Below are 25,141 nucleotides of genomic sequence, written 5' to 3' on the forward strand. Positions count from 1 at the left end.
GTAATTAATCAATCAATCCTACTTTGATTTAAAAGTCTTGAATCCTACTTTCAAAGTCTTCCAAGTCATGTTATATTTGTATATGCCTTCTAATTCGTCAGTGTCTTCTAAATTAATCTGCACGACAGCGATGCTGCATTCACTTTATTAAACAACTTTTACTCCTTTACGAATTCTTCAATTTGTTGCGTTCATGCTTTCACTTTATTAAACAACTTTTACTTTAGGAAATTTTGTCTACTACCAAAGATATTTTGAAAACAAATACCTATTATTATTATTTTTTTAAAAGAACTATCACAAAGTTGTAAAAATTTTAAGTAACACTTTTTATCATTTTTTATCTTTATGAAGTGTAATTTAAATAGTGATTTTATAAGGTAAAGATAAAAAGTAAAATAGCCGATGATCGTAAGCTATGTAAAATCTACATGCCGAATATTGTAGTTAGAATTATTAGAATGGTATAATTACTTAAACGTTTTACAACTTTGTGGTAGTTTTTTTTTTTTTTTTTTTAAAAAAAAAAAAATCAATAGGTATTTGTTTTCAAAACATGCGCTTTAATTAATACCGAGTAGTTTTTAACAAAATTTTCACTTCTTTATGAATTCTTTAATTTGTTGCGTTCAAGCTTCTGTAGTTTCAAACTTTCAACAAAGATGACTAGAGATATTATACTCTTAATAACTAGAGATATTAATCATTACAATTGCACATTGATAAGCGTGAAAAAAAAAATATGTCAAGAAAAAAAAGGAGTTAGTTTTCGTTATAGGAAAATTTGTTAGAAAAAAATTGTCAGAAAAGTATGTACTTATATGTTCACTTTTTTGTAAAAGAAGGATCTTATACGTTTAAAGTGATGAAAAGATCCTTATAACTCATTTTTGTTGTGAGGAGAGACCTTGATGTTGAAATAGGATCGTTCATTGACTTTACTTTTCCGGTGTGGAGCATCACGCACATGGAACATGATGTTTTAAAAAGACATTTTTGTTCTTTTTTTTCTCACGTTTTCACTTCCTCTCTCGGCTCTTTCTATCCTCATATTTTCTCTCAAAATTCCTTTTCTTTCCTCATAATCATAGGAAAAAATAAGAAGGAAAATACATTTTTTAAACATCACGTGCATGTCACATGATGGTCAATGCCGGAAAAGTGAAGTCAACGGTCATATCCTAATGTGAAGGTCTCTCCTCACAACAAAAATGACTTATAAGGGTCTTTTTCATCACTTTGAACATATAAGGCCCTTATTTCACAAAAAAGTTACCCCCTCTGTAAATTAAAAGTCTATTTCTCTATATTATGTGAGTAATAAAGGGTTTCCAAAAAAAAAAAAATGTGAGTAATAAATGCTAGAAATAAACTTTGTATTATGGAACGGAGGGAGTAACATATAAGTATTTTTTGGACAAATTATCCTATATTTTAAGTATTTTATGTATACAGTCCAAAGTCCTTATTGTCTAAAAGAAAACTTTGAAATCCTCCAAGTCATTGCATTGCACTGTGGCAATCTTTATACAAGTTCATTTTACGGAGCCGTTATACATGCCAGATTTGAGGACAAGTTCATTTTCCGTCCACAACTTGTAATTGAAACTTTGGTTGAAATTTAACAGTAAGTCTGTGTACATATAGTTTTTGTTTTTGTACTACAGAATTTTATTTTATTCTTCTTGGAATGTTGAGATAAATTACAGAAGTGGTACAGAAAAGTGACAGTAGGAAATGTATATTTACAATCAAGTAATAAGATAGAAATACTAACTCAATTTTATTTGATGAAATTCCAGGAAATGCAGATGAAAGATGGAAATAAGAGGGTATCAGGTACATTTAAGTTGCTCTTATATACTACTTGTTGCTACTTAATTTATACAAGCAATATCAGCTTTGCTGAAGACGTCGATGCTGAGCACGATTTTTCAGTTCACTATGTAAATATGTCATGGAAGCCTAACATGAGTAACATCCCCCCCGATGTGGCTCCTGTCCCTGATTTAAAATACATCATTATCACTCATGAAACAGATGCTTATCCTCGCTTTGCATTTGGTTTTTCCCAAATACCTGGTAAAAATTCATACATACTTGCTGTTCTTATGGGGCCCTTTGTTAATCCAGAGATTAGCCCTGTAGCTGTATGGTGTGCTAATCGAGATCATCCCGTTGGAGAGGATGCAACTCTTTATCTTACATCGGAACAAGGATTAGTATTAAGGGATGGAGATGGAATTTTGGTTTGGTCTACCAACACCTTAAACCTTTCAGCTTCGTCGATCCGTTTGCAAAACAATGGGAATTTAGTAATGCTAAATGCAGAAGGAAAAACCATCTGGGAGAGTGGTTACCATCCAACAGATACTTTACTTAATTTTAAGCAGGATCTTTCCATAGGTCAACGATTAACATCCAGCAAATCGAATTTTGATTATTCCTCAGGGATGTATTATGTTAGCTGGGAAGTTGATGGTCTTCATGCTTATATTGATTTAGATCCACCACAGGAATACAGGTTTATGGATTATGAAACCTACCACTTTAGAGTTTCCCGATATATAGGTAAAGCTCAGGGTAGTTTGACTTATATACTTCTTAATCCAAATGGACACTTACAATGGATAGATTGGAAAGAGCAATCCAACTCGTTTGATTTATTTGATCATTATGCTGATTTTGATGGCTGTTCATACCCAACTACTTGCGGAAACTATGGAATTTGTACAAATTTTAGTGTGTGGTTGTCCGAGTAGCTCTGATTATTTCTAGCCAGTTAATTCGCTTATTCCCTCTTTAGGTTGTAGTCTTGTTAATCCTCTATCTTGTCCCGACACCCATAAACTCCATTATTTGTTTGAGCTTAAGAATGTTGCCTACTTCGATTCTATTCCCTCGCTCACAGGAACCGATGTTGACAGTTGCAAAAGTGCATGTTTAAGTAATTGTTCGTGCAAAGCTGTCTCCTTTCGCTACTATGGGAATACCTCTTTTGGTAATTGTACACTGCCTTCTGAGATACTTACTATGATGGATGTTTCTCATCAATCCAAGTATAAGGCAGTTGCATACATCAAATTGCAGAAAAAATTGCAAAACAAGGCGGTAACAAAAGCTTCATTGAAGATAAGATTGGTGCTACCTGTTTCTGCCATCAGCTTGATGATAGTGTTGGTTATGGTTATTATGTTGATAATATGGAGGCGAAAAAGCAATAATGGCAAGAAATTCAATTGTTCACTTGATATTTTGGTCGACACCATAAGTCGGTTCTCTTTTGAAGATCTGAAATTAGCTACCCAAAACTTCCAAGCAAGGCTTGGTAGAGGAGGGTTTGGGTCTGTTTTCGAAGGTACATTAAGTGATGGAACAAAAGTTGCCGTGAAAAAATTGGATTCAGTAGGCCAAGGGAGGAAGGAATTCCTCGCCGAGGTCAACACAATTGGTAGCGTTCACCACTTCAACCTGGTGAGGTTAATTGGATTTTGTGATGACGGGTTGAATAGACTTCTTGTTTATGAATACATGTGTAATGGGTCACTTGAAAAGTGGATCTTCAACCAAGACATATCACTAGCACTTACCTGGAGTGTACGCCAAAAGATTATTCATGGTGTGGCCGCGGGACTTGAATATCTACATACACACTGCAAGCAAAACGTGATCCACTTTGATATCAAACCTCAGAATATACTCCTAGACAAAGACTTCAACATCAAGATTTCTGATTTCGGCTTAGCAAAAATGGTTGACCGAGATCAAAGCCAAGTTATGACCATGGTAAGGGGGACACCAGGATATATGGCTCCAGAGATGGTTACTGGTCGTGCCATCTCTGTTAAGGTCGACGTCTACAGCTTTGGAGTTCTTGTCCTAGAAATTGTGTGTGGCCGTTAGAATTTTGGTTCATCAGAAGGTGATTGTCTCACTAACTTGGTGAAGGTGAAGGCTGATGAGGATCAACTCTCCGATCTAATTGACGAACGTGGTGAAGATATGCTACAACACAAGGAAGAAGCGGTGAAGATGATGAAGATCGCAATATGGTGCTTACAACCTCACTTCATTCGGCCTACTATGTCTATGGTGGTGAAAGTTTTACAGGATCTTCCAAACATGGAAGCCTTGAGTGATCTCAGTTACTTGACCATGGTCCAAGAAGCTGCTCCAGCGGAGACAAACTATGACTCTGCATTCCGTCCACCAGAGTCACTTTTGTCTGGACCGCGTTGATACGAAGCTAGTCCAATCTCGAGTTTCTTAGCTGCACTTGTAGCAGTATTAGAACTCTACACTATCTTACATGGATGTCATCAGCTGACTACTTATGTTTTTTCAGGTAAATCAAATAGCCATAGATCTTGCTTGTACCAGTTTGTCTTCCTGTTTGTGTATTCTGAATGCTATAATTTGATGTATTGCTGAAAACTAGCATCTGTTTAGTTTGTATTTTATGCTTCTATCTGTTTAATCTGTATTCTATGCTTTTATTTTTTTTGCTCCCTTCTTTTTAAAAGATTGTGTAATTAACAAATAAAATTTCAGGTAACAATTATGAAATCCAGCTATCATAGTTATTTAGGTTTGTCAACCATTCAGAAATTCAGTTTATAAATTCTCTGATCAATGATGATTTTATTGAACCAATGATCAAATTAAAAAACTATGTATTCTTTTTTCCCATAAAAGCCTATAAAGTATAAACCTTAGGATCCACATCAAATAAACAGAGAGTAAACTTTACTAAATAAGAAAAATTAGCATTTCCCACATAACAACATATCATATTCTCATATTTCTGAACTAAAATCATCATAAGCTTTTTGTTGAAGGAATTACAAACAACAAAAGACTAACACCACATCTTTCTTCTGACAAGATGACACATGAGTGATCTTCTACATGAAAGATGATTGACAGCAAGAAATGAAACTTGAGACAGCGGCATTTTGTAATAGGGTTATGTTTAATTAGAAAACTCCGAAGAAGTTGCTAATTCTTAAATAACAAGAGTGCATAGACTTCCAGCAGCACAACTAACTTACAGCATTCAAGTAGAGAATAAAGCTTACAACCAGGAACTTAATATCACCGAGAAGTGATAATCAACTAACAAAAACAGCACAATTTAAGAGCAAGAACGTCTAACCTTTAAAACTTAAAGTCTCGATTGAGATGACATCAACCATTAAACCAGTTTAACACCTCAAACACGACCATCCCATAAGGATTCAGAACGAACTTTTTCCGATGTTAAAAGGTTCAGTCCCAACTTTCTGGCACGGTTAGTCATACCGATGCTCGGTCCATACATCAAGTTCATATCAGATTGCCTCAACACTTCCTCATTCTGTCATAATCATCTGCCAAGAAAAAGTTCAACAAATGAATGAGAATCTTCAATTGAATTACCACATTCTAATTATTAGACCACAGATTCTTAAAGATCATCAAAAGTAAACCTTTCGCAAACAAACAATCCACATTTAGCCTTTGGAATCAAAATATATAAATTTCCAATACAAAATCTCGAACAGTATATTAATTTACAATTGATTCATCAAAAATTTACTTTAAAGGCAAAATAACGATCATAATTAGCTAAATTTGGCAGAAAAGTTCGCATTTAGCCAATTATTGAAGAATTAAAAAATAAAATTCATACAAAAATCATTCAATTAGGTCAGTTCTTAAACATTCAATTACAAACCAATTCAAAACCCTAACATTGCGTAATTTGACATTAACATACAATTCACCACAACACAAATCATCAAAAACAAACAAAGTTTTACCAAGTTTGAAACATTATCAACCAAAAATCAACAACACTCCAAAAACCGCAACAAATTAAAAATCATTCAACAGCAAAAAAGCAATTAATAAAATTAAAACAAAATCAACAAAATTAAAAGTAAGAGAGAGAAAAGATAAAGACCTTGAAGATCAAAAGAGCCATTGCGAAGAAGAGCAGGAGATTGAGCGACGTCGGATACAATGGAAGAGGATAGAGAAGGAGAAAGAGTCTTCTTCACCTTTCGGAGAAGGTTAATTCCAGTATTACTTTCTTCTTCTGCGTATGGAGTCGTAATTTTACGGTCGTTTTTTAATTCTACACCATAATCCTTGAGTGTTCCCTTTTTTACTTTGTCTCTCCTTTTAAACGTTTCACGTTGTAACGTCAAGATTCATTTATAGTTTACTTTGTAACCTTGCCGTTAACCCTCCGTTACATTATCGTTAGTAGGGCCCACTATACACATATTTAATATTTTTCCCTCGATTTTCATGTTAAAAAAAATTATGTAAAGGTTTTAGGGGTCATTTTAACGCTGAAGGATCCAAAGTGAGCTCGGATTTTAGGAAAAAAAAAATAAATAACGTAAAAGCCTTGTTATGTTTTAAAGGTTGGAGGGTTAATGGCAAGGTTACACTGTAGTTGATAAATGCATAAATGGAGCTTGAGGTTATAGCGTGGAACTTTTAAAAGGAGGGGCACAGTGTGGAAAAATAAACATCTTAATATCTTATGGTTATTGTGTTGAATTTCCCAAAAAAATTAAATAAATAAAAATCTTCAAGTAACAAGTTATACTACTACTTCCTCTGTTCTTTTTTACTTGACCTGTTTCTTTTATCACGCTTGTCAATGCAAAACTTTAACGATGAATAACTTAAATTCTCCATAAGTAAAAATTATAAAAGTTATATGTTATGATAGTACTTATTGAGACGAATCCAAAAAGATCATACATGAGTATATTTTTCCTTACATATTATTCACAAAAAACGGTCAAAGAAGGGGTGGTGAATAGTGTAAAAGTCAAAGCGGGTCAAGTAATAAAGCACAGAGGAAGTATAATTTAAGGGAAACTAAGAATGTTTTCAATAAAAAGGGGCTCAGTTTGCAAATTGCAACTCCTTGTCAAATTTATTCCAATATAAAACTCTACTCACCATGCATTTACACCAACCAAATTGTCCACATAGTCTAAATTCTAAAAGGTATTGTTAATCAACTCCTGTAATTGATCAATCATATTATTCATATCTACTTTCATAGTCTTTCAAGTCATTTTATATTTGTATATGCCTCCTAATTCAAAGTTTCCCAAATAATTTACTAGTTTAAGAATTCTTTAATTTGTTGCGTTCAAGCAATCTTAGTTTCTACAAAGACTAATCTTGCATTGGTGCATTTTTTTCAATTACACCATCTTATTTTTACTAAACTTAAATTATTTTTATTGAATTAAAATTATTTTTACTAAACCGGAATTATTTCATCTTTAAAGTTACTGATTTCTATTGAATTAAAGTTCATTTTACACTTATAATTTGATAACCGGAATAATTAAAAGTTACCAAATTCTTGTCAAAAAAAAAAAAAAGTTACCAAATTCTACTGAACTAAAATTATTTATGTTGGAATTTTTTAAATTTTGTTAAAAAAAAAAAGGGTACAAGGTCTAACAGGAATCATAAGTGTAATACAGAGTAGGATTCATCATGTACATGTACTGTTGTACTGTACTCCTTTCATACGTAGATCGAGGAGCTGTATATATATGCTAGATTTGAGAATGAACCCTTTCATTTCCCATCTACAACTTGTAAGTTCTAGTTGAAACTTCGGTTGAAATTTTAACTTAGTCTACATATAGTTTAATATGTTTTTGTAGGCCTCTACATCTAACTGTAAGATAGAAATACTAACTATAATTTAATGAAATTTCAGGAAATGAAGATGAAAGATGGAGTTAAGAGATTATCATGTACATTTAAGTTGCTCTTATGTACTTGTTACTTAATTTCAACCAGCAATATCAGCATTGCTAACGACTTGTCAGTTATTCGATTAGTAAATGTCTCTTGCTCATGGAAACCTAATGATGTCTCCTCCATGTCCGTCGTCCATTCTCCCAATAATATCTTGCTCTCTGCAGGCGGCAATGATACTAATCCTTCCTTTTTTACTTCTGTTAACCCTGTGGTTGTCTGGTATACCAATCGAGATCATCCCATTGGAGAGAATACAACACTTGATGTTGTATCAGAACAAGGTTTGTTATTAAGGGATGGAAATGGAAGTTTTATGCGGTCTACCAACACATCTAGCCTTTCTGCTAAGCACATCCATTTGGGAGATGATGGTTACAACAACTTCATATCTCCGGGGTATATTATTTATTTCTTTTCTTATTATGGTTACAATTTTATGCATCTTGATCCCAACAAATCTAGCATCGATGTAAGTCTTGGTGCATTTTCGGGTGAAATATGTGACTACTTTTGGGCTTTCAATGATATTAGCATGAATACATTATACACGCCTACATCTAGTCAGTATGCCGATTCTGCTCCCTCTACCATACCAGAAAGAAGTAGGCAATCTTCATGCGAACCTATCTTCTTTCGTTACTATGACGGTGCCTCAACAGGTAATTGTACACTACCTTCAGAGCTACTCACTTTAAAATGCGTTCCTGGAGGAAGTTTGGGTTATAAGGTCATGACATTTATCCAAGTGCAAATGAAGCCGGCATCCCCGACCAAGAATAGATCGATACTCTATATTTTTGCTAGCTTGATAGGCTTGGTTTTTATCACTGGAACATGCTTGTATGCGTGGATGAAACAAAACCCGGGTAGAGCCAAAGAATCTGATTCTCAAATTGATGTTTTTGTTGACATGGTTACTCGGTTTTCTTTTGAATCCCTTAAATTGGCAACCCAAGATTTCAAAATAAGGCTTGGTCGAGGAGGGTTTGGGTCTGTTTTTGAAGGTACATTAGGTGATGGAACAAAGATTGCAGTGAAACAATTAAATTCATTTGGCCAAGGAAATAAGGAATTTATGGCCGAGGTAAACACAATAGGTAGTGTACACCACTTCAACTTAGTGAGGTTGCTCGGGTTCTGCGATGATGGATTGAATAGACTTCTTGTCTATGAATACATGTGTAATGGGTCACTTGAGAAGTGGATCTTCAACCAAGACATTTCACAGCAAACACTAGCCTGGAACATACGTCGAAAGATTATTAATGGTGTGGCCGTAGGGCTTGAGTGTCTACATGAGCATTGCAACCAAAATGTAATCCATTTTGATATCAAACCTCAGAATATACTCCTAGACAAAGACTTCAACATCAAAATTTCTGATTTTGGCTTAGCAAAAATGGTGGACCGAGATCAAAGCCAAGTTATGACTATGGTAAGGAGAACGCCAGGATATATGGCTCCTGAGCTGATCACTGGTCGTGCCATCACAGTTAAGGTCGACGTTTACAGCTTTGGAGTTCTTGTCCTAGAAATTGTGTGTGGCCGTAGGAATTTTGGTTCATCCGAAGATGATTGTCTCACTAACTTGGTGAAGGTGAAGGCTGATGAGGATCAACTCTCCGATCTAATTGATGAACGAGGTCAAGATATGCTACAACACAAGGAAGAAACGGTGAAGATGATGAAGATCGCAATATGGTGCTTACAACCTCACTTCATTCGGCCTACTATGTCTATGGTGGTGAAAGTCTTACAAGATCTTCCTAACATGGAAGTCTTGAGTGATCTCAGTTACTTGACCACGGTCCAAGAGGCTGCTCCAGTGGAGACAAATTATGACTCTGCATTCCGTCCAACAGAGTCACTTTTGTCTGGACCGCGTTGATATGCAGCTAGTCCAATCTCGAGTTTTTAGCTGCACTTGTGACAGCATTAAAACTCTACACTATCTTTAATGGATGTTATCAGTTGACTACTTATGTTTTATGAGGTCAATCAAATAGCCATAGCTCTTGCTTGTACCAGTTCGTCTTCCTGTTTATGTATTCCCAATAAAATAAATGAAAGTATTGCAGAAGAGTAGAAGACTAGCACTTGTTTAATCTATATTCAATGCTTCTATAGTTCTCTCTCTTTTTGCTCCCTTCTTAAAAATGATTATGTTATAAATAAACAAAATTTCCAATAATAATTTTGAAATCCAAGGAACGAACGTTTTTGGCCAGAAGGACAATACAAATTGCAATAGTTCTCTCTTTTTGCTCACTTTTTTTGTTGTTTGAATGAGCTAGAAGGACAATACAAATTGCAATTAGCCAAAGAGGTGATATTTGAACTACACAATGACCTATCAATCTAAATACACAAACTCTCAGTCTTAACCACTAAGTCAGAACTCATTGTTGTTCATTGGTTAGAGATAACATAATTATGTATACAATTAAAAGGAGAAAAAAAAATCTCAAATGAAAGGTGCCTAGAATATTTGGGAACCCACTAAAGACTAAGGAGTCAAGACTATAGTGGTAGGCCTAGTTGCACAAGTTATATATTTCCTTTTCCCACGGAAAATTGGAAAAAGCTAACTATATTGACCTCACTGGCTCAATATGGTTTACTTGGTCAAGTCTCGTGAATGAATATGATGACTTACTGAGCTGTAATATACTGTTGGGCTAAGGGAGACAATGATCAATAAGAGAAGATTTAAAGTCTTTCGAGTCAATGCATGATTGCTATGTCCTGTAAGAGGAGGATGGAGCTGTAATTTCAGATTGCTTTAATAGTTTTTGCAATCAAGCAGAAAGACAAATACTCTAAATTTAAATTTGATGAAATTCCAGGATTTGCTGATGAAAGATGTGGGATTTCAGTGGGTATCAGGTACATTATTTAAGTTGCTCTTATGTACTTGTTTATGCTTAATTTTTAACAACAATAACATTGTTGCTTATCACTACTTTGGTTACGACCCATACTACGGCCTACCACCATCATATGCAAATGTTTCTCGTTATTCATGGAAGGTCAATAACATCACATCTATCTTGAACTCTGAGGGCACTCATCCTTCCTTTGCGTTTGGTTTTGTCTCCTACGGTTCTTCAAACGTACTTGCTATACTCATAGGGTCCCAAGATGACGACAACGTTTATAATGGTGAGGTTGTGTGGTGTGCCAATCGAGATCATCCCGTTAGAGACGATGCAACACTTGATCTTACATCAGAACAAGGTTTGGTGTTAAGGGATGGAGATGGAAATATGGTGTGGTCAACTAACACCTCGAACCTTTCAGCTAGGTCCATCCATTTGCAAGACGATGGGAATTTGGTCCTTTTGAATGCAGAAGGGAATACCATCTGGGAGTCATTTGACTACCCAACCGATGCTTTACTGAATTATAAGCTGTATTTTTCCGAAGGACAAAGATTAATATCCAGCAATTCAACTTCAAATTTTTCCGCAGGGATGTATTATGTTACATGGGAATTTGATGGTCTTCATACTTATGTTGATTTGAATCCTCCACAAGAATATAGATTCTTGGACTATAAAACCTACCACAAGATAATTTACCCAGATTTTTACGTTGGTCCTTTTAATCCAAGTTATATACTTCTTACTGCAACTGGACACCTACAATGGATCAGCTGGAATCAAAGCAATCCCATTATTCGCGACTTTTTTCAAGATGATGAGTTTGGTGAGTGTAACTACCCAAATACTTGTGGAAACTATGGGATTTGCGTAAATAAAACTGTGTGCGGTTGTCCAATGGAGACTGATGAAGGTGGTATGAATTATTTCCAGCCAATTAACGTGTTCAATCCCTCTTTAGGATGTAGTGTTGTTAATCCTCTATCTTGTCACAACACCCACAACCTCCATTATTTCTTAAAGCTTGAAAATATAGACTACTTCGATTCTACTCCATCACTCACAGGAACAGATGTTGAGAGTTGCAAAAGTGCATGTTTACATCAGTGTTCATGCAAAGCTGTAATCTTTCATTACCATAATGATACCTCATTTGGTAATTGTACACTTCCTTCAGAAATTCTCACTTTGAAGGATTCTGGAGGAAGATATAATGTCGTTACATTCATCAAAGTTCAAAGGCAAAAGAAAGCTTCATTGCAGAGAAAATTAGTACTTACTGTTTCTGCAAGCTTGATAGTCTTGGTGTTGGTTACTGGAGTATTTGTTTTTGTCTTTATGAAAAAGAGAAACAGAGCGAAAGACTCTGATTGTTCCAATGACGTTTTTGTTGATACAGTAAAGCGGTTTTCTTTTGAAGCACTAAAATTGGCAACCCAAGACTTCCAAACAAAGCTTGGTCGAGGAGGATTTGGATCTGTTTTTGAAGGTACACTAGGTGATGGAACAAAAGTTGCTGTGAAACGCCTGGATTCATTAGGCCAAGGGAGGAAGGAATTCCTGGCAGAGGTCAATACAATTGGCAGCGTACACCACTTCAACTTAGTGAGGTTGCTCGGATTTTGTGATGATGGAATGAATAGACTTCTTGTCTATGAATACATGTGTAATGGGTCACTTGAAAAGTGGATCTTCAACCAAGACGTATCACTAGCACTCACCTGGAGTGTACGCCAAAAGATTATTCATGGTGTGGCTGCGGGACTTGAATACCTACATACACACTGCAAACAAAATGTGATCCATTTTGATATCAAACCTCAGAATATACTCCTAGACAAAGACTTCAACATCAAGATTTCTGATTTCGGCTTAGCAAAAATGGTAGACCGAGATCAAAGCCAAGTTATGACCATGGTAAGGGGGACACCAGGATATATGGCTCCAGAGATGGTTACTGGTCGTACCATCTCTGTTAAGGTCGACGTCTACAGCTTTGGAGTTCTTGTCCTAGAAATTGTGTGTGGCCGTAAGAATTTTGGTTCATCAGAAGGTGATTGTCTCACTAACTTGGTGAAGGTGAAGGCTGATGCGGATCAACTCTCTGATCTAATTGACGAGCATGGGGAAGGTATGCAACAACACAAGGGAGAAGCTGTGAAGATGATGAAGATTGCAATATGGTGCTTGCAGCCTCACTTCATCAGGCCAACTATGTCAATGGTGGTGAAAGTTTTACAGGATCTTCCGAACATGGAAGCCTTGAGTGATCTCAGTTACTTGACCATGGTCCAAGAAGCTGCTCCAGCGGAGACAAATTATGACTTTTCAGTCCGCCCGACAGAGTCACTTTTGTCTGGACCGCGTTGATCTGCAGCTAGTCCTATCTCGAGTTTCTTAGCTGCACTTGTGGCAGCATTAGAACTCTACACTATCTTCTATGGATGTCATCAGCTGACTACTTATGTTTTTTCAGGTAAATCAAATAGCCATAGCTCTTGCTTGTACCAGTTCGTCCTTCTGTTTATGTATTCTCAATACAATAAATTAATGTATTGATGAAAACTAGCATCTGTTTAACCTGTATTCTATGCTTCTATCTGTTTGATTAGTATTCTATGCTTCTATCTGTTTAATCAGCATTCTATGCTTCTATCTGTTTAATCTGTATTCTATGCTTCAACTCGTACCTCTTTTTTTGCGCCCTTCTTGTTTTAAAGATTGTGTAATTAACAACAAAATTTCAGGTAATAATTATGAAATCCAACTATCAAAGTTATTTAGGTTGGTTAACCATTCAGGTTATGAATTCTCCGATCAATGAAGATTTAAAAAACCAATGATCAAAAAGTATGTATTCTTATTTCCTATACAACACTAAAAACCTTAATAGTTAGGATCCATATCAAATAGACAGAGAGTAAACTTTGCTGAATTAAAAAAATAGCATTTGCCACATAACAACATACATATTCTCATATTTCTGAACTACAATCATTATCTTTTTGTTGAAGAATTTACAGACAACAAAAGATTAACAGCACATCTTTCTTCAGACAAGATGGCGCATATGTGATCTTAAACATGAAAGATGATTGACAGCAAGAAATGAAACTAGAGACAGCAGCATTTTGTAATAGGATTATGCTTAATTAGATGGAAAGTACAAAAGAAAATCTCCAGAGAAGTTGCTAATTCTTACATAACAGGAGTGCATAGACTCCCAGCAGCATAACTAACTTACAGCATTCAAGTAGAGAATAAAGCTAACAACCAGGAACTTAATATTACCGAGAAGTGATAATCAACTAACACAAACTGCACAATTTAAGAGCAAGAGCGTCTAACCTCTAAAACTTAAAGTCTGGATTGAGATGACATCAACCATTAAACCAGTTTAACACCTCAAACACGACCATCCCATAAGGATTCAGGACGAACCTTGTCCGATGTTAAAAGGTTCTCAACCTCTTTAAGAGGGTTCAATCCCAACTTACTGGCACGGTTCCATCGATCAAGCCTAGTCATACCAATGCTCGGTCCATACATCATGTTCATGTCAAATTGCCTCAACACTTCCTCATTCTGATCATAATCATCTGCCAAGAAAAAGTTCACCAGAAAAATAAGACTCTTCAATCGAATAAAACCACATTCTGCTTATTAGCCCGAATATTTTATAAGATCATCCAAAGTACACCTTTTGCAAACTTACCAGCAACATTTAGCTATAAAAATCAAAATGTATAATTTCCAATACTAATTTGTCAACAATACATTGATTTATCTAAAAAATTACTTTAATAGCAAAATAATGATCACAGTTAGCCAAATTTGACAGAAATTGTCGTATTAACCAATTATTAGAGGAAAAAAGGATTAAATTCGTAAAAAAAATCATTCAATTAGGTCAATTCTTAACAATCAATTACAAACCAATTGAAAACCCTAACATTGCGTTATTTGATTTTTTACATACAATTCACACAACACAAATCATCTAAAACAAACAACGCTTTACCAAATTTGAAACATAATCAACCAAAAATCAAAAACACTTCAATAACCGCAACAAAATTAAAAATCATTCAACAGCAAAAAATTGATAAAATTCAAACAAAATCAAAAGTAATAGAGAGAAAAAGATAAAGACCTTGAAGATCAAAAGAGCCATTGCGAGTAACAAGAGCAGGAGATTGAGCGACGTCGGATCCAAAAGAAGGAGAAGGAGTCTTCTTCTTGTTAAGACCTTTGGGAGAAGGTTTTGAAATACCAGTATTACCTTTCTTCTTCTGCTTATAGAATCCTTTCATATCAACTCTTGCAGTCGCCATTTTTACCAAGCTTCAATTTCTCTCTCTTCTTCTTCTTCTTCTTCTTCAATTTGTGTGAGAGTGTTAGTTTTGAATTTTGAATTATATTTTTGGGTCGGTTAAAGAGGAGAGACTGAGAGAGATAATACAGGTAAAATCGTGTGCTGGAAGTTTTATAAAACTTGGGCTTAGAATTTGGGCTTTGGGTTTTGGGCTTTTTAATCGGTTGGGCTTGTATAAACGAAGTAGCCTAAATGTTTGACAAACAAACTACCAAGAACTTTTTAGGTGATTGATGATCACTTAAAAAGGACTTTGTAGTTTGACTATTATCTCAATAAAAAAATTTAATAATAATAAGATGCGAAGTGATTTTCAATAAAGTTGAGACTTACAAAATTCAAACTTGTATGCCCTGATTTCTTGATTTGGCATAAAAGTAAGGGTATGTTCATATTTACTGAGCTGAGTTGAATTGAACCGATTGGAGTTGAACTAAATTGAATGGAGTTGAAAATGAATATTTTTTTAGAGAAGGAAATTAGGAGCTGAACTAAACTAAATTAAGCTGAAATGAACAGACCCTAAAAACAGGTCAATTTGGCACAAAACTAGTTTTATCCTTTCCTCTAATCAATCAATACCGAGTGCAAGTTAATTCTAGTGGAATAATATGAATAATTCTAGCAATTGATACAAAAATATATCAACACCTTAAACCTACACTCTTTTAATAAAAGATACTACATACTCCATTCAGTTGATGATTTATTTTGACATGTATTGGCTATCTTAATTATTCTGACTCAATATTTGTTGTATTACTTGTATTATTCCGTTCTTGAAGTACAAAGAAATTTATTCCATATTAATTTGATCAACGTACTTTAATCAATTCAATGCACACCTTTGTTGAAAATAAACAGCTCGTACGTAATTATTGATTATTATGGACATAAACTATGAGTTATCTTACAAATAGGAGTACAATATATATAATCCACTTGTCAATGTATTAATTGAAAAATGAAGATGTATCATCCCACTCAAACGATGAAGTAATCCTTCGCTATTATGTTTGTCTTAAGAAGATAAGATTATCCAAGCTTGATTATTACTTGTATCATAATAAAATAAATTATACAAAGTACATTATAACAATCCATCTTATTTTGACCAAGATTATCTTATTATTATCTCTTTGAAAAAAACTCTCTTATAAAAATAGGTCATTAATCAGCTGAATTCAAAACGTGAAGAAAGTTATAAAGAAATTAAAAGAAGAAAAGCAAGATGGCAATGGTTGGAGGTGTTTCAGAGAATAAGGGTTCAGAGAACAGCTTGGTGATCAATGATCTTGCCAAATTTGCTGTTGATGAGCACAACAAGAAACAGGTACGTATTTCCCATATTACATGCAATCTCAAACTAACTGTTGCGATTATGTAGGAACAAACAGGGTAGGAGTATATTTATATAAGAATTGGACCGTTCAACTTGCAAAAAGTATCTGTTTTCCTAACATATATACTGTTGCGATTATTTAGAAACAGAGAGGGTAGAAGTATAAGAATTGGACCGTCCTAACATGTATATTAAAATTATTTCTCTTTAACGGATTTAGTTGGTTCAGAAATTTTATTAAACTTGTGAAAATAATATACAGAACTCAATGCTGGAGTTCCGGAAGGTTGTAAATGTGAAGGAGCAAATAGTAGCTGGTACGTTGTATTACATTACTTTGGAGGCAAATGATGCAGGAAACAACAATGAAGTTCAGTACTATGAAGCTAAAATTTGGGTTAAACCGTGGTTGAACTTTAAGGAGTTGCAAGATTTCAAGTTTCTTGGGGGTACTCTGCCAATAGATGGTACTGCCTTGTGATTTCGTTCTTGGTTATGTTTCTTTTCGTTGTAATCAGTAAGTTCGTAACAAAGCATACACCTTCAATTTTCAATATATTATCATTGGAGCCAGCAGATTGTTTGTAACTGTACTAAGCAAGTCGTCGATCTTGTCATATTTTTGCAGGCTGTTAAAGGATGAAGCTGTTCATGACTTGATTCAGGACAGCTTAACAGCCTGAACTTCTGAAGACCTGAACATCTGATTATCAAATTGTGTTTGTTTGTTTTTTTACATGTTATCGTTGGATATGACAGATTATGTTATTGTATATGTATATGCTACTGAAACTATAGCTAGTGAATTCTACTTTAATGTTTATAGAATTGAACACACACACAACGATTTGAATGCAAGATCAAACGATACGAATTCCCAGCAACTGTACGTCTTGGAAAAGTGCATCATATTGATTTTTCTCATTTTAATTAGATGTTTTTATGTTCATACTAAAAGCTAGCTAGCTTAGCTTCTTCAAAAAAGATGATCTTCAACAGGTTTTTGGCCTCCATTAAACATTGAAGAAATATTACATAGCCTAAAAGGCTAAAAATCTATAATACAATATTGCAAAACTTATTGTGGTCGAACAAAAATAAGAAAGGATACAGTACAAAATAGAAAATATCAACTGCTTCTAAAATAGGCTATAGTTAAATAAATTCATCAACGAGGTCCAGACAAAAGTGAATCTGTAGGACAGACTGAAAAGCCATAATTTGCCTCCATTGGAGCTGCTTCATGGACCATGTTTAAGTAGGTGAGATCAGTTAGAGCTTCCATGTTCGGAAGCTCCTGTAAAACTTTAACTACCATTGACATAGTTGGTCTGATAAAGTGAGGTTGCAAACACCATATTGCAATCTTCATTATCTTCACAATGTCTCGCTTGTGTAGTTGCATACCTTCACCATGCTCATCAATTAGGTCTGAGAGTTGATCCGCATCAGCCTTCACCTTCACCAAGTTAGTGAGACAATCACTTTCTGATGAACCAAAATTCCTGCGGCCACACACAATTTCTAGGACAAGAACTCCAAAGCTGTAGACATCAACCTTAACAGAAATGGCACGACCAGTAACCAACTCTGGAGCCATATATCCTGGTGTCCCCCTTACCATGGTCATAACATGGCTTTGATCTCGGTCTACCATTTTTGCTAAGCCGAAATCAGAAATCTTGATGTTGAAGTCTTTGTCCAGGAGTATATTCTGAGGTTTGATATCAAAATGGATCACATTTTGCTTACAATGCTCATGTAAATACTCAAGCCCCACAGCCACACCATTAATAATCTTTCGACGTAGGTTCCAGCCTAGTGTCTGTGATGTGTCTTGATTGAAGATCCACTTCTCAAGTGACCCATTACACATGTATTCATAGACAAGAAGTCTATTCAGTCGATCATCACAAAACCCAATTAACCTCACTAGATTGAAGTGGTGAATGCTACCTATTGTGTTGACCTCGGCCAGGAATTCCTTCCTCCCTTGGCTTACTGATTCCAATTGTTTTACAGCAACTTTTGTTCCATTACCTAATGTACCTTCAAATACAGACCCAAACCCTCCTCGACCAAGCTTTGTTTGGAAGTTTTGGGTTGCCAATTTCAGGTCTTCAAAAGAGAACCGACTTATGTTATCAACAAAAACATCAAGGGAACAGTCAAAATCCTTGGCATTATTACTTTTTCACCTCCATATCATATACACAATAACCACAAATAAGAGTATCAACCCAGATGATACAAGAAGTACTTTTTTCTTCAATGAAGCTTTTGTCGATGCCTTGTTTTGCACTTTGATGAATGCAACAGCCTGATAGGCCAAATATTGATCAGAAACATCCATCAAAGTCAGTATCTCAGAAGTTAGTGTACAATTACCAAAAGAGGTATCCATATAGTAACGAAAGAAGACGGCTTTACACGAACAATTATTCAAACACACACTTTTACAGCTCTCAACATCTATTTCTGTGAGAGAGGGAGTAAGGGTGTAGGTAACATTAACAAACTCTACAAAAGTGTGGAGATTGTGCTTGTCAGGACAAGATAGAGGTGTAACAAGGCTATATCCTGAACTGGAATCAAATGAATTAACTGGCTTGAAGTAATCCCAGCTACCAGCAACGCCGCCCATTGGACAACTACACATACCACCGTCCTTACAAATTCCATACTTTCCACAATTTGTAGGGTATTGTAGACACCCATTTGTGTCTCCCCAAAACCAAACCCAGTGATAAGTACCTTTCACGTCGAATCATAATCGAATGAAACGAAAGTGTGGAAAGGTCTAGTGTTGCGGAAAGTTTTATTTCTTTTCTCTTCTCTCTGTTTTTGAAAACTTATTTTAAGAAAACAGCCAATCCAGTTTGGTTGGTCCATGATATGGGTCCAATAGTAGTGTAGTTGGATGGGGCTTGCAAAGACCTTTCCAACGATATATTATAAGCCCAATTCCGATGAATATTGAGGAAGTTATGGCCAATTTACTAAACTGAGCCCGGTTTTGAGCTTTATGTACGGCCCAATGATCTAGGGGAGGGCCTAATATGATTTATCATTCCTAATGCAATTAGGAATGGTTTTAGTCTTCTAGATTCTTCTAGAAGGTTCTTTTCATTCCTAATTCAATTAGCATTGATAAATTGACTTTTGTTGACTTTTCAGAGTTTTAATCAAAATCAAATAGCATTTTCGAGGAAATTATATTATTTTATCCTCCACTACGGTAAACTTATCGGATTTTCGAAAACCCGTTGGAATCAGGCTTGGCGCTTTACCCCAAGCCTTGGCGCCTGGCGCTAGCCATTGGCGCCTGGCGCTAGTGGTGGTGGCTGGCGCCAGCTTTGTTTTCTGAGCGTCAGACTCTGTTTTGTTTAATTTATCTTTTTGGATGATTTTCTCTATAAATATCGTATTAAAAACTCTGTTTTCATTCACCATTCATCATCATTCTCATCTACATCTATCATCTATCATCCACCAATTCTCACCAACTCTCATCAAGTTCTCTAAATTATTCATCTCTATTAAACATTCAATTCTTTCTTACTTTGTTTTCTCATACAACATTCCGCATTCACAAGATCTAGAAACACCTAGCCATATTCGAAGTTGCCTTCGCCCTAGACGTGAAAGGTTTTAATTTCTGAGGGTTTGGTCCCAAATCTCTATTTCAATTATTTAATTTAATTATTTTGCTTATTGTTTTCCTTGAAGTTACTAACGTGTGTATTTTGTTATTAGAAAGAGGTACGAGGCATCAAAGTAAGTACTTTAATTGATTTATTGATATTATGATGTAGATATCATGTTTATATTGTTATTATGATATTCCAAGTATCATGTCTAGGGTGTTTTTAATACTTCCTCCGTTTTCTTTTACTTGCAACACTTCCCTAAAAAGGAAATGTCACAATACTTGCAACATACTATAAAAGGAAACTTACTTTAGGGAAAAACTATACTATTTCCCTTATTTAAAGCACATGGCCCACTAAATTACACTCCTAACAACCACTCATCCTATTTTAAAATTTATTATATCATGTAAATCCCACCTTTCTTAATTACCGCGTTAAAGGGTGTGTTGCATCTAAAAGAAAACGGAGGAAGTATTAAATATGATTGTTATGATGCTTCCTATGTTCTTCCTAATATTTATTTATGATTGTTAGTATCATGTTAGGGTTAAAGATTTGATATTTAATGCTTAGTGACATGCTAGGGTTTGTTATTAATCTTGTTAGTATCATGCTTAGGATCTTGTTATTATTATGCTTTGATATTAACATGAACATGATTATGATTATAATCGTTATAATTTATGATTATGAATATTATTATTATTATTATTTTGATGATGATTATTATTATTCATGATATTGATTATTTATTATGTTGCTTGATATATATTCTTTATTGCTTGATCACCTTTATTGCGTGTTTAAAGGGAATTTGGTACTTGTAATCACGCTTAATAAGATAATTAATAATCTTGTTTAGGGTTAATTGTGATTATAATTTCAAGTGATCGCCAATAATAGATTTATTTGTACATTAAATTCAACCAACATAGATTAAACAGGTTTAGGGTTAATTCTATTGATTGCATGTTAATCAGAAAGCGCACATGAATACGATCAGAATAAAGTAGATGCCTATTATTAGGGCAGGTTCAATCTCTTTAGGTTGGATTAGTACCATCATCCCCGAACCCTTATTTGGTTCATGACCTTATGGAGTTGACGATCTCTTGGATCGTTAAGGGGTGTAACCTTCACCTCGTGAACGGTTTACAAGTTCCTAAAAAACTTGTTGGCGACTCTTTTGCTCTATCTTCTTCCCTTTTGGACGCCACCGTACTTTAGTGTATGATCACAGTGGGGTTCAAGCTAGTGGGATTTTAAAGGCTTGAAATTATTCCGACATCACTGGTGTACATCTCACCTTCTTTCCAAATATAGGTACGTAGGTGTCCATCTTGATCAAGACGCATATAACTATTCTTATAATTGTACTCATCAAAATACAAGGGCGAAGAACTGGGAATTAGGTAAATATCATTCCAACTATCTTCTTCAATATCCCGCGAAATAAAGTACTGTGAAGGATTCGAATCAACATAAGCATGAAGACCATAATAATCTCGAATAACATAAAAGAGCTCTGAGGAATTACTTGAAATTGATGTTGTGGACATTAATCTATGTTCCAATGGAAGACGCTGGTCATGTATTAACGTATTAGTCGGGTAATTATATGACTCCCAGATGATTTCCCCATTTCCATTTAAAAGGACCAAGTTCCCATCACTTCCCAACTGAATTGACCTCGCTGAAAGGCCAGGAGTGTTGGTAGACCACACAAAACTTCCATCAGCATCCCTTAATACCAAACCTTCTTCAGACGTAAGAGCCAATGTGGCAAGCCCTTGAACAGGATGACTTTGATTGGCATACCAAACAACCACAGGGGAAAAATACGCCTTCCCAATATATATCACAAGTATATATGAATCAGGTGCAGTTTGATGGGCGAAAAGCCCAAATCCAAATGGGGGATAATAATCAGTACTTATCAAAACTCCATACTTATTATAATTACGATGGATGTACTCTGGAGAGTACAAGGCTGTTCTTATAATATAATTATCATCAGAATAATAGCTCCCTTCATTCATAAGCCAGTTATTATTATTTTCCAATGAATTCGAGACATTAGCATGTGAAGAAAGGCTTTTAACAAGGATGATGTTGTTGCTAGAAAGGAAGTAACACCAAATGCACAAGAGAATTTTGAGGGTACCTGATACCCATGTCACTCCATAATCTTTCAACATGACCTGAAATTTCATCAGACTTTAGTTAGTACTCTATCTTTGCTAGTATTGCAAACTGCTAACTCCAAAAAACAAAAAAGTTTAACAAAAACACGTATGCTTTTCAAGTAGACTTACTGCTTGATTGTAAAGACTTGTACTTCCTCCATTTTTTATCAGACACATCACTTTTGAAATTGCAGACACCTAGGCAATTTTTGGATCTAAATTGAAGAGGGCTCATGTGATAATGTGATATGAGAAAGATAGAGAGAATTTATTGAGTAAAAGGAAAAGTAAAGCATCTAAATTGAAACCCCCATACATAGAAAGTGATGCATCTAATAAGAAACAAAGGAAATAATAATCCACTGGGGCTTAGAAATTTCTAAAGTACGAACTATATATGGATGCTTGAATTATGAAGAATGAAGAGTTGAAGACTATGACCAGAAGCTTCCTTCTAATTGAAAGACTATGACAAGAAGCTTCCTTCTTATTTTAAATAAAACTTGTTAACAATTTGGGTTGATTCACCAGATTATGTATCAATTCAACAAAGTCATATATATGATGTTGATTTTGACTCCTGAAGAAAGAAGTCAAAAAAAAAAAAAAAAAAAAAATGTAACAATTTTGAGATGATCTATTTCAAACAAGTGGTGAGACAGCAAATCATAGAACAAAAAACCCATCCATATCTAAAATTATTACATCCCCAAGCGCCCTCCATAGTAGATTTTAATTTATGCATTGATTTAAAGACTTTTATTTTCTCTAGTCACCATCAGCCCCACAAGTTCCCATGAACAAGTGGTCAAAAATCTATACTGCCTACCATATGCATTACTATGGAATAAATTATAATACATTGAATTTCTCTAATCACCATTAGCCCCTCAAACCATATAGAACAAGTAGACTGTAGACTGTACACTGATCAAGCCAAACAAACAAAGAAATGCCTATCAAGTGAAATTAACTCGTGATTTATTGATTTTTCTAGAGTGTATAAAGAATGGCACAAGCAGAACACAACCTTATGACCTCTTATAATCATAGTGAAGCTAAATTTAATCAATCAATATGTATCAAACTTGTTATCTTATGTCTTTAAAAAGAATTTTTCAAACATATTCTCAGTCCAGGTTTGGTTTTCTATTTATAATATCAGAGTGCCAATTATTTATAAAGCGAAAAAAGAAGCTAGAGCGGAAGCAAAATGGGAGAAATAACAGGAGGAAAAAGCACTTATGAAGATAAATAATGCATCTTGAGACTACTTCACGAGTTCACGTAGACTGTAAAAAATAAGGATTGCTAAATAATCTGTGCATACATTTGATTTAAAAATCATGATTTGTTCAGGATTACTTTGTTGTTTTATACAATTGTTCAGGATTACTTCGTTGTTTAATTCAATTGTTCAGGATTACTAGTCGTAGCAAGTTATCTGGAAAGAAAAAAAAAAAGATTTAATCCAGTTAATCAGCAAGAACTTCAGGTGATTTTAAGGTGCTTACAGTAAAGACGTATGTGAATTTCAATGACACAAACCAAGCAAGATATTGAGTCAGTTGAAAAGGTTTTCATCAACAGACAGGCAGAAGAGGACGCTGGAAAGAAGTATGACAGTAATTCCTCAAAATCATATTTTGACTTCAAATTCTGAATAAATTGTACTTCTGTTTAACTTCTGACTAAAGACGCCAAAGTGAATGGCTTGCTATCACATAATATCACTTGACGTCAGTTGTTTCTAACATCATGTTAGTGGTTTTCTGGCAAAACTGACCATTCAGATAAGCAAACAGCATATTATAGGACTACAGATGTATACATAAACAATTTCCCTAGCCTAATTCCTCAATGCCAGGGCACACATATCTAGTCAAAGTATGTCTTGACTTTTAAATTCCCTACCTTAATTCTCTAATAATGGTAGATAGGGCACAGATTTAGTCAAGTTTATGTACATCTAATCTAATTCAGACAGAACACAATCAATATCAACTGATTTTACAAAAAATGAAAGAGAGATAACTCACTCTTCATCGTAGTTTCATCCTCTCCTATTTGCTGATTGGAGCTTGCCAATTGAGCAGCATCGATTGCAATAGTTCCCATCTCAATGAGAGGCCACTCTGGGTATTCATCATGTGCCAATTTTATAACAGGATCTGCTGCTGTATTATCGAGTCCCAGATGTGAAGTTGTGGCAACAGTATCATCCACATCCAAGTCCATATTCTAGTCAAAGTCCCGGACTGATGCCTGGTCACCTATGAAATCTCAAAAATAAACCCCCACGTAGATCATCATTGCTTGCATAGTTGCATGTCTGGATCATCTTCAAACTTATCACCTGCAGACTGCAGTTCCTTGACTGCCCTGTCCACTTGTCCAGTCTCTTCCTATACCTCTGCCTCTTCCTCGTCCTCTTCTGCCACTATTAGTATGCCCTGCCCGCAAGTCTCATCACAAATCAAAAAGAAAAGAAAGCATTATTAACTTATTAATAAAGAAAATGTTCTCATTCACAACCCTGGGATGCCCAGGCAATACTAAACTGAAGCATCATGAAAATCTTTCTGATCATAAGACATGCCCAGGCAATACTATACTGAGAATGGGGTCTTCACTGTCAAAATCAGGATCTCAACAGACAAAGAACGCCAATCTATATGTGAAGCTGGAATTTTTCATAAAATCAGGGTAGAATTACAAGTAATTGGAATATGACCAAAGTATAAGATAACATCGTCATATGCTATCTCTAGCAGGATTATAAGTGTTTTTTTTTTCTTTAAAATTATTGGTTTACTGGTTTAATACATTACTGCAAAAGTGCATAAAGTATAATAAGTATGTACATAAAGTACATTAAACATGTACATTGGCTGCAGATCACCTCTAATAAAATT

At 35.0% G+C, this 25,141-nt stretch overlaps 5 protein-coding genes, 2 long non-coding RNA genes and 2 pseudogenes across 8 annotated transcripts; 4 read left to right on the forward strand and 5 right to left on the reverse strand.

The window, feature by feature from the left end:
* The first annotated feature begins 1,831 nt into the window (after nt 1–1,831).
* On the forward strand, nt 1,832–4,239 carry LOC145575952 (G-type lectin S-receptor-like serine/threonine-protein kinase SD2-5; annotated as a pseudogene).
* Nucleotides 4,240–4,740: 501 nt separating this feature from the next.
* On the reverse strand, nt 4,741–6,116 carry LOC145575954 (uncharacterized). Its single transcript, XR_014098299.1, has 2 exons — nt 5,945–6,116; nt 4,741–5,369 (listed from the first exon to the last, which is right to left on the reverse strand). It is a non-coding gene; the product is annotated as an uncharacterized LOC145575954 (long non-coding RNA).
* A 1,631-nt stretch (nt 6,117–7,747) lies between these two features.
* Nucleotides 7,748–9,835, forward strand: LOC145577069 (G-type lectin S-receptor-like serine/threonine-protein kinase SD2-5). Its single transcript, XM_081634750.1, has one exon. The coding sequence runs from the start codon at nt 7,748–7,750 to the stop codon at nt 9,674–9,676; it is 1,929 nt and encodes a 642-aa protein (XP_081490876.1). The 3' UTR covers nt 9,677–9,835.
* A 750-nt stretch (nt 9,836–10,585) lies between these two features.
* LOC145575955 (G-type lectin S-receptor-like serine/threonine-protein kinase SD2-5) lies at nt 10,586–13,256 on the forward strand. Its single transcript, XM_081633738.1, has one exon. The coding sequence runs from the start codon at nt 10,623–10,625 to the stop codon at nt 13,038–13,040; it is 2,418 nt and encodes an 805-aa protein (XP_081489864.1). The 5' UTR covers nt 10,586–10,622; the 3' UTR covers nt 13,041–13,256.
* Nucleotides 13,257–13,792: 536 nt separating this feature from the next.
* On the reverse strand, nt 13,793–15,028 carry LOC145575956 (uncharacterized). The gene is made up of 2 exons (XM_081633739.1): nt 14,824–15,028; nt 13,793–14,269 (listed from the first exon to the last, which is right to left on the reverse strand). The coding sequence occupies exons 1-2, from the start codon at nt 15,002–15,004 to the stop codon at nt 14,076–14,078; spliced, it is 375 nt and encodes a 124-aa protein (XP_081489865.1). The 5' UTR covers nt 15,005–15,028; the 3' UTR covers nt 13,793–14,075.
* A 1,223-nt stretch (nt 15,029–16,251) lies between these two features.
* Nucleotides 16,252–17,215, forward strand: LOC145575957 (cysteine proteinase inhibitor A-like). 2 transcript variants are annotated; one of them, XM_081633740.1, is made up of 3 exons: nt 16,252–16,378; nt 16,650–16,904; nt 17,016–17,215. In XM_081633740.1, the coding sequence occupies exons 1-2, from the start codon at nt 16,277–16,279 to the stop codon at nt 16,866–16,868; spliced, it is 321 nt and encodes a 106-aa protein (XP_081489866.1). In that variant the 5' UTR covers nt 16,252–16,276; the 3' UTR covers nt 16,869–16,904; nt 17,016–17,215. The 2 variants fall into 2 exon arrangements, with proteins under 2 accessions (XP_081489866.1, XP_081489868.1); XM_081633742.1 differs by having other exon boundaries at nt 16,650–16,854.
* Nucleotides 17,216–17,288: 73 nt separating this feature from the next.
* On the reverse strand, nt 17,289–19,059 carry LOC145575958 (G-type lectin S-receptor-like serine/threonine-protein kinase SD2-5 pseudogene; annotated as a pseudogene).
* A 2,243-nt stretch (nt 19,060–21,302) lies between these two features.
* LOC145577071 (EP1-like glycoprotein 2) lies at nt 21,303–22,079 on the reverse strand. Its single transcript, XM_081634751.1, has one exon. The coding sequence runs from the start codon at nt 22,077–22,079 to the stop codon at nt 21,303–21,305; it is 777 nt and encodes a 258-aa protein (XP_081490877.1).
* On the reverse strand, nt 21,836–25,141 carry LOC145575959 (uncharacterized). The gene is made up of 2 exons (XR_014098300.1): nt 24,266–25,141; nt 21,836–22,241 (listed from the first exon to the last, which is right to left on the reverse strand). It is a non-coding gene; the product is annotated as an uncharacterized LOC145575959 (long non-coding RNA).

The sequence above is a fragment of the Chenopodium album genome, chromosome 13 (assembly GCF_948465745.1).
Source record: "Chenopodium album chromosome 13, dcCheAlbu1.1, whole genome shotgun sequence".
Lineage (NCBI taxonomy): Eukaryota > Viridiplantae > Streptophyta > Magnoliopsida > Caryophyllales > Amaranthaceae > Chenopodium > Chenopodium album.